Source organism: Leptonychotes weddellii, chromosome 1, assembly GCF_054177405.1.
Source record: "Leptonychotes weddellii isolate Sample4059 chromosome 1, ASM5417740v2, whole genome shotgun sequence".
Classification (NCBI taxonomy): domain Eukaryota; kingdom Metazoa; phylum Chordata; class Mammalia; order Carnivora; family Phocidae; genus Leptonychotes; species Leptonychotes weddellii.
Genome location: NC_138369.1, coordinates 70,955,574 through 70,964,161, shown reverse-complemented (window position 1 = coordinate 70,964,161; position 8,588 = coordinate 70,955,574). Strand labels below are relative to the sequence as shown.

Below are 8,588 nucleotides of genomic sequence, written 5' to 3'. Positions count from 1 at the left end.
AACCGGGGGAGGGCGTGTGCAGTGGCGGCGGCGGCAGCGGCAGCGGAGCCGCTAGTCCCCTCCCTCGTGGGGGAGCAGCTGCCGCCGCCGCCACCATCAGCGCGCGGGCCGCGGCCGGAGCGAGCCCAGCGAGCGGCGCGCGCGGGGGAGGGCGGGGGCGGGGAGGGGGGTGGGCGAAGGGGGCGGGAGGGCGTGGGGGGAGGGTCTCGCTCTCCCGGCGACCAGAGCCCGAGAGGGAGACCCTGGCGGCGGCGGCGGCGGCGGCGGCGCCTGACACTCGGCGCCTCCTGCCGTGCTCCGGGGCGGCATGTCCGAGGCTGGCGGGGCCGGGCCGGGCGGCGGCGGGGCAGGAGCCGGGGCAGGGGCCGGGCTCGGGGCGCTGCCCCCGCAGCCCCCCGCGCCGCCGCCCGCGCCGCCGCAGGGCTCCCCGTGCGCCGCCGCCGCCGGGGGCTCGGGCGCCTGCGGACCGGCGACGGCAGTGGCGGCGGCGGGCACGGCCGAAGGACCAGGAGGCGGCGGCTCGGCCCGGATCGCCGTGAAGAAGGCGCAACTGCGCTCGGCTCCGCGGGCCAAGAAACTGGAGAAACTCGGAGTGTACTCCGCCTGCAAGGTACTCGCTCGCCGCTCCCCGGCCGCCCAGGGGGGCTAGGGCCCTGCCCGCGGGACCCCCGCCCCCTCCCCCTCCAACCCCCCGCCCCCGCCTCCCGCCTCCCGCCTGGGGCCGCTGCACCGCGGAAGTGCTGCTGTCGCCCGCGCCCAATTAGCTTCTTCTCGGACAAGAGTCCTGTTGGGTTGGACGGAGGGGATCGCTCAGATCGGGAGCCTTTCATTCTTCCCCTTTGGAAGGAGTTGCCTCTGCGTTTGCGCTCCTGGGCTGCCCTGGGGCTTTGTTGCTCTGTAGGAGTTCGCCAGAGGCACCTTTCAGAGAGTGGAGCCGCGCTTACTAAGTGGCGAGCGTCCCAGGGCCAAGGAAACCTCTTTTGGGGGGATCTGAGCGCCCCCTCTTCTTCCGTTCTCTCTCCATGTCCCATTGGGAGGAGCTGAGTGGAAGGGAGTGAGAGTGAAATTGGCTTCAGGACTCCCAGCGCTTTGGGAGATCGAGGGGGCGGAACGCGCGGGGTGGGAACGTGGGCACAGCCCGAGGCGAGGGTCCGGGAGCTCCCGGCGCCCTAGGCTGAGGGCGGAGGCGCTGCTGCGCGCGGTGACAGCCCCGTCATTATTGTATTATTACTTGTTTAGTTAAAACGCTGTCCCAGCTGCTCGAGGTGTAAACAGGATTTGGCAAGGTGACAGCCCAGCGCGGAGGGCACTACGGCTCAGTTTGAGGACGCGCGTTTCTTGCCATCCCCTTTCCATCCCAGCTCTCGCCCCCCCCCCCGTAGCCCTTCAGCTGCAGATCCAGATGTGGGCGCCGTGCTCCCGGGGTGGGAGGATTGCCCGAGGCCGCGGGGCAGGCTGGCCCTGCGCTGTCAGCAGCGGCTTTGTTTTGACAGGGTGACAGCTGAGGGGGGCGGGGACTTGGCCTTGTCAGCTCCTGCGGCCTGTGGCTGAGGCGGGGAAGAGACACTCACACACCTCCCATGTATATCTCTGGCTTGCAGCAAACAGGGTCAAGTTCCCAGAGTCCAGATTCCCACAACCAAGCTGCAGGGGCCACTTCTGAATTTTGATGTAATAAAGATTATTAATCCTGCTGGAACCTCTCTCCCCAGTGATGCCGTTTTTAGTATTTACTGGAGCTTCTCAACCTCAGTGGAATGTCTGTGCTTACCCTTTTCCCCACACCATTCACATCCTCACGTATATGTTGAATGCCTACTGTGTACCCTACTTGGGTTTACTAAATATTTGCTGAACGAATGTAGGATCTGGCTCTAGGGCTCTTCAAACTTTAAGGTGCATAGGAATCACCTGGGGAGCTGTTTCAGTGCTAATTCTGAATCCGTAGGTCTCGGGTGGGGCTGAGATTCTGCATTTCTAACAAACTCTCAGTTGATGTGATGCTGGTCCAGTGACCACACTTCAAGTAGCAAGTCCCTAATTCAGACCTGGGCAATATTATTATTAATCCCTTTCGAATTCAGCCAAGAAAGCAAACTGCCCTCTTCTGAGGGCAATACATGGTTGGTATTTTTGAAGGACTGCAAAAAAAAAAAAGAGAAGGGTGAAGGGCCAGGAGGTGGTTACAAAGGACATAAGACTAATGGCAACAAGACCTGGAGTATAGTAGGCAGAAGGGAGAACTGTGCCCTGAATTGAAAACAAGCTCAGTTACGTGGTGTACTTGACGTTCAGGAGCCGGAATGGGTTCGTGTAGGAACTGTCAGCATTTCTGTCCTGGCTTTTTTTTTTTTTTTAATTTATTTTTGAGAGAGAGAAAAAGAGGGGTGAGGGTCAGAGGGAGAAGCAGACTCCCTGCTGAGCAGAGAGCCCTACAGGGGGCTCAATCCCGGGACTCCAGGATCATGACCTGAGCCGAAGGCAGTCGCCTAACCAACTGAGCCACCCAGGCGCTCCCTGTCCTGGCTTTTTATTGGGTGCCCATCATGAACACCTTCTCTCCCAGATGCCTACTGTTGCCCTAAAACCTGAGAACTTCCCTGAAGTTTTGGTCCCCCAAACCATGAGCCTGTTATGTGCCCTCCATTGATATTTTTTTTATCCTTTCAGATTTCTGAGAGTGAGATGTAGCCTCTTTTCTAATGTTTGTGACTTTGCGTGTTTCATGGTCACATTCACAATCAGACTTTTAGGAAGGGAAAATTCTCATTAAAGGCCTCGCTTTCTGCTCCTGGGAGACTCTGGAAGTGTCCATTTTCATTTGCTCATTACTTCAGTTAATATTCATTCAGTAAACATTTAGAGGGGTCCCAACTAGGTGCCAGGCATCGTGCTAGATGCTGGGGCCATGACACCCAGAATGTGCTCTCCTGGAGCTACTGAGTGTATGTGTATGTGTGCACGCATGTGCATGCGTGTGTTTGGGGCCTGGGGAGGTAGGCAGTGAACCATGTACAATGACGTGAAAAAAACCTGCTTTCTTAGGGTAGTGTTGGAACTCAGAGGAGGGCAGTTCTTGGGTGCGGTAGGAATGGCTTCCTGGAGGAAGTGTCAGTGGGTGCTAAGGACTCTTGGCAGTGCAGGGTGGGGTGACGTGAAGCTTCTTGCAGTGGAGAAACTGAAAGCACTTGTGAAAGCTTGGAGCTGGGCCAGCAGGAGCTAACGCTGCATTGGCTGAGGCCACCAGGTTGGGGGGCAATATGTGTGGCCAAGAAGGCATTGCGGAGTCTGGGAATTTTAACCTGGGGAGTGACGTTCTCTCAGATTTGCCTTTTTTTTTTTTTTTAAACTGTACTTGGTTGGGTGTGAGGGGAGTGTGAGAGAGCAGATCTGTGGTTCTTTCTCAGCTTGTCTCCATCCTTCACCTAAGAAAGCCCCAAAAGGACCTGTTGTCACTCATGGGCCCCTTGGCATAATTGGAGGGAGTGGAGAGGTGAGAGAATGAGGAGGGACCTGGAAAGAGGTGAGTAGTTTACTGGGGGCTATTAAAAGAAAAACAGGTCCCAGACCTGATAAAAGATCGGACCTTTAAACTTCACAAATGAAACAGGAGGAGGAGGGAGCTAGTTCACAGCCCGGGTGGTATGCCACACCCTGGAGAGAAGAAAAAAGAAGAAACAAACAAACTTGTTTTGCCGGATCCCGGGTAGAGTTCTTTGAACTATGTTCTGGCAAAGGTTGCTTCAGAGAGTCACTTTGCTTCTGTGTGACACAGAGTAATCATTAAAAATGTAGATCTGACCATGTTGTACTCTACTTGGGACCCTTAATTTCTCTTTGCTGCAGGGCCTTACCACTGCTGTGTCTGGCCCCTTTTCAGGGCCTTGCATACATGGTTCCCTTCTACCTCAGGGCCTTTGCACGTACTGTTTACTGGGACTGAAAGCTCTTCCTGACTCCCTTTCAAATTAACTCCCAACTCTTCCTGCACATCTCACATTCCTTGCATTTCCTTTACCTGCTTGGCCAGACTTCCCAATATAAATTGTTTGGAACCCCCTTGTGCTTACTTTTCTTTCGTAGTGCTTTTATCACAATTTTTAATTGTGTGATTATTTGATATGTGTTTGTCTCTGAATAGATTCTAAGTGATGTGGTTATTGATTGGGTGAATGAACTAGAGAAGAGAAAGCTGAGGAAATGATTAGCTCTTAAGGATAGTAGTAGTGAAATTTTAGCCTGACTGCTTCTTGACAGTGGGGTAGAGGGAATTCTTTCACACAGTACATTTCTAGGTTTCTCACAGGTGTCCACAGGACTGGGTTTTTAGTGTTATAGAAGAAACTTAAGTAAATGTATGAGTAGGCCAAATCTCAATGTCCTTGAATTTAATATAATAATTTACTGAAAAAGCCCACTGACTCTTCCTAATGAAACAGGCCATTTATACATGAAAGGAAGCAGTACGATACAGTGGCCAAGAGCATGTGCTTCTGAGTTCAGACTTGAGGATATCCAGTACTGTGACCTTGGACAGTGACTTTACCTCAGGCTCCATTTCCTTGTCCGTAAAGTAGGAATAATAATACTGTCTCATTGCATAACAGGGAGGATTTAAACTGGGCTCATATGCACGAGGCATCCAGCTGGGTGTCTGGCCCGTGGTAAGCCCCTAAAGCAGCCCAGAGTAGGGAGTACACTGTTACGGTGGAAGTCAGGAAAGAACGTGGGATTTAGAGAATCTCAAATCTCAGCTCTGCCACTTGTGTGACCCTGGGCACAAGTCATTTCGGTTTTCTCTGAGCCTTGATTACTTCCTCTATAAAATGGAGACCATAACTTCACCCTTGAAGTTAAAAGAGAAAGGGCCCTCCAAAGTTCTTGGAACCTAAAAGTGTTGGATTAATGCTGGGTAAATGTAATTGCTGCATTGTCTGTCAGTCAGTGGCCACAGAGCATTTATGGATAAGCCAGTTGCTTTGATTCTGGGCCGACTGCCATACTTGGAGAGTGACTCGGGCTATAAAATTAGGCTTCACTTAAAAAATAATGGTTGATAATCTAAAAGTAACACTGATTGTAGAATATGTAGAGGACAGAGGCAGAGAAAAATTATCCAACCTACCAGCCAGGAGCTGGTGAATGGGGCCCTAGAGCAAGTCTTAAAGTTGGGGAGAGCCCCCAACACCTTTGTTTGTATTTGTCAGTCACTCCTCCAGAGAGCTAATTTCTCTTTCAACTGTCAAAATCTAGAGCAGTGGCTCTTACCTAGGAGCCGTGCGCCGCCCCCCACCGCCCGGGGGATTTTTGGCGATGTCTGGAGGCATTTTTTGGTCATTGTCAATGTGAGGGAGGAAGTGCTACAGGCAACTGGTGAGTAGAGGCCCAGGATATTACTAAGTAGTCCACTCTGCACAGGATAGACTGCACAACAATTATCTGGTCCCAAATGACAGTAGTGCTAGAGTTGAGAAACCCTGTTTTAGAGGAAAATTGTATTGACCGTGAATACCGTGAATACATTTGCAGCATAGGAAAAATTAATGCTTTTAAGGTTAATTTGCATAACACTTGAAACCTGAAAAATGTCACTTGGTGAATCATGGGGCATATTTCTAAACAGCTTTATTACGGTATAATTTATAGATCATAAAAGTCACCAGCTGTAAGTGTGCAGTTAGATGCTTTTGAGTAAAGGTGTACAGAATGCGTCCATCACTACAGTTCAGTTCTTATACCTCTTCTGTCTCCCTAAAAACTTTTCTCCTGCCCTGGGCGCCTTTTTAAGGTGATACTTTGTATGTATTCACAGTTTGCAAACAGAAACCAAATTAAAAATATCTTTTTGGAGACTTCATCAGATAAGGAGTATTGTTACAGCAAAGCACAAACATGGAGCGGTGTAGATACAGTGTTTTTAAAAGAGTGGTCTTGAGCCACATAAATCTATAGCATACAGTTATTTCATGTGACTTCTCTAAGAGGCAATATCATGGAGCCAGGCACACATAGGAAAAATATTTCATTTGGCAGGCACAATACAAAAAGCCCGAGAGAAAGATGACCAGATTTAATTGTTTCTTCATAAACTTTCAGGGAAGATGGAAATTCAAGCCTGCAAAACCTTCAGATTGCAATTTGCAGTTTTATGTAACTGAGAAAGTAGTTTACAGGGCAAAAGAGAACAAAAATCTGCTGAGGAGTGTTTTGTTTTAGGAAGCATGTGCTTGCAAATAGCATTTGGTGATGCAGTGCTGGTGTGTTGTTTTTTGATTTTTTTATTTTTTGGTTTATTTTGTCTGTTTTGTTTTTTTAAAACCACTGAACAGATTTAAACCTGGTTACCTGTCCACATAGGCAGGATTTAATTCTGTTTCTGTCAGGTAAATCCACAGGTCTAACCCATCATAGGGAATGTTGAGGGTAAAACAGAGTTTCATGTGAGGTACCTTGGCACCATCAGAACATCTGCTTCTCAGTTGAAAGCTTTGGGTACTGTGTGCAGTGCCAGTAAAACTTTTGGATTTCCAAGGCTCAGTGGCTTCTGATTTGGTTTGTTCCTCTCTCCAGGAGAGGAAGGTAGGTATTTGGGAATGGTTGTCAATGGTTTCTTACTCTTAATGGTTTCCTACTCCTAACGTGATCCAAACACGAAGCACCTGTGGCAGAACAGGAGGCGCGCGGACTGGCCGGCTACTGGAGCAAACCTGGAGAGTCCTCCTCCCTCTCCCTCCGTGCTGGGTGCCTTTGGGCAGCCACGTAACAGCCTTGGGGTTCGGTTTCCTGCATGGTGAAGTGGGAGTCAGGGCGCCACCTCATCAACTTACTGTGAAGATGGAGTAGGTGAGCATGTGTGAAAGTTCTAGGAATACAGGTAGCCCACGTATGTCTGTTTTAGTTTGTTTTTGGAAACTTTCCACGGGTCTCAGCAGTTTTGTTGATAGTGTTTTGCCACAGTGTTACGCCTGGTGTCATTTGCTGCTTCTACCTGGGGCAAGAGGAAGGTAAGGAAGGTCGTTTTACTAGCCGGGAACTGAGACCCAAAGAGGTTAAGCAACTTCCTCAGCAGCAGTGGCTGCTCAGGGAAAAGCTGGCCCACGTAGTAGATTTTCTTTCCAGTGCACGATTGTGCGTCCCCTTTCCAAACTCTCATGTGGGGTGGAGGCGATGGTCTTCTCAGTGGCTTACAGAGACGATTTTGTTCCACGCGTTCCATGGCTCTCATTTGATGTTTATTGTTACTCCTATTGTGAGGTATGTTCAAAGGCTTTTCTAGTTCATTGAAACTGTGCAGGCCATAAAGCAAACAAAATAAGCGTTTTTTATTACCGGGCTAGGGCAGACGGATGCATGCCCTTGATTCTTTTAAAGCTGACAATCAAGAGTGGTCACTGTGCTGGCCCATTAGAATTCCTTGTTGAAGGAAGATGAAAGTGATAGGTACTCAGGCTGTGGAAGGTGCCAGATGTGCCAGAGAGGTAAGGAATTGACTGTCTTGGACGTTTAGAAGTCCCAAAACAGCTCCGTGGAAGACTGCACACACAGCAGTGTTTCAACACAATTCAGAGGAAAGTCATTTTTTTCTTAATTTTATTATGCAGACAGTCAAGTGCTCATATCATAAGCATATATAGCTCGATGAATTTTTACACAGGCACGTGGCCGTGCAGCTGCCACTCAGAGCTGTCGGGCATCTTCAGCACCTCTGAAGGCCCCCTTGTGCCTCCTCGCCACCTCTGGTAACCCTTATTGTTTTATTAGTAGAGATTGCTTTTGCTTTTCTTAAACTTGACATAAACGGAATCACGTGGCCTGCGTTCTTTGCACCTGGCTTTTATCACTCACATGATGTGCGTGAGCTGCATCCATGTTGCTGCAGGTGGTAGTTTGTAAAGACACATGTTCTTAAAGTAAAAACGAGCTTAAAAATTGTCAGCCATTTTCAGGATGGAAGTCGTTGGGTGTGGACAACTTCATAAAATGAATTTTAATTAAATCTTTGAAAAAAAAGATGGGAATTTGCTATTTCAGAATTTAGCATATGTGCAAGTTCTTGGAATATAGGGAAGAACCCATGAGGGCAGGAATGGGGGACAAGAAACCAAGGAGGGCTGTAGATAAGCATTGGGATGGAGGAGGGGCAGAACGCTAGGGAGGTGGGTGCTGGGGGCCTGTGACGGACGTCACAGCTGATAGAATGCCCAGCCTGCATAGTTCCTCCGCCTCTGGAGTCTCTTTTGGTCAGTCCTTCCTGGTGAATATCCGTGTGAAGCTCGGTTCTCACATCCTTGGTTCTGGAAGATGCCTAGAATTATATGTTGTATCCTGCAAGCCAGGCAGAACCATACATGTTGGGAGCTGTGGCAGGGTTTCTAGAAGGCTGGCTACAACCCAGCACCTAAAGCTCCGGTAGGCATTGACACCTCTCTGTTGTGTTGTTGGCCTAGGGGATGGAGATGCAGGTAAGAGATCATTCTCCTTCACTCTCCTTCCACCCACATCCCCAGTCCCCAGAAGTGTGAGGCCACCTCTTTCCAGGAGAGGCAGTGAGGAGCACAGATTTACTCTATTATTCAAAACACAGTTTT

At 49.8% G+C, this 8,588-nt stretch overlaps 1 protein-coding gene across 2 annotated transcripts in view; it reads left to right on the top strand.

The window, feature by feature from the left end:
• The first annotated feature begins 230 nt into the window (after window positions 1-230).
• The window catches only part of KAT2B (lysine acetyltransferase 2B), a 94,623-nt gene continuing 86,265 nt past the window's right edge, over window positions 231-8,588 (top strand). For both annotated transcript variants that reach the window (XM_081825798.1, XM_081825804.1), the window contains exon 1: window positions 231-610. In XM_081825798.1, the coding sequence (XP_081681924.1) occupies window positions 308-610 (303 nt within the window). In that variant the 5' untranslated portion in view covers window positions 231-307. The remainder of the gene's footprint in view (window positions 611-8,588) is intronic.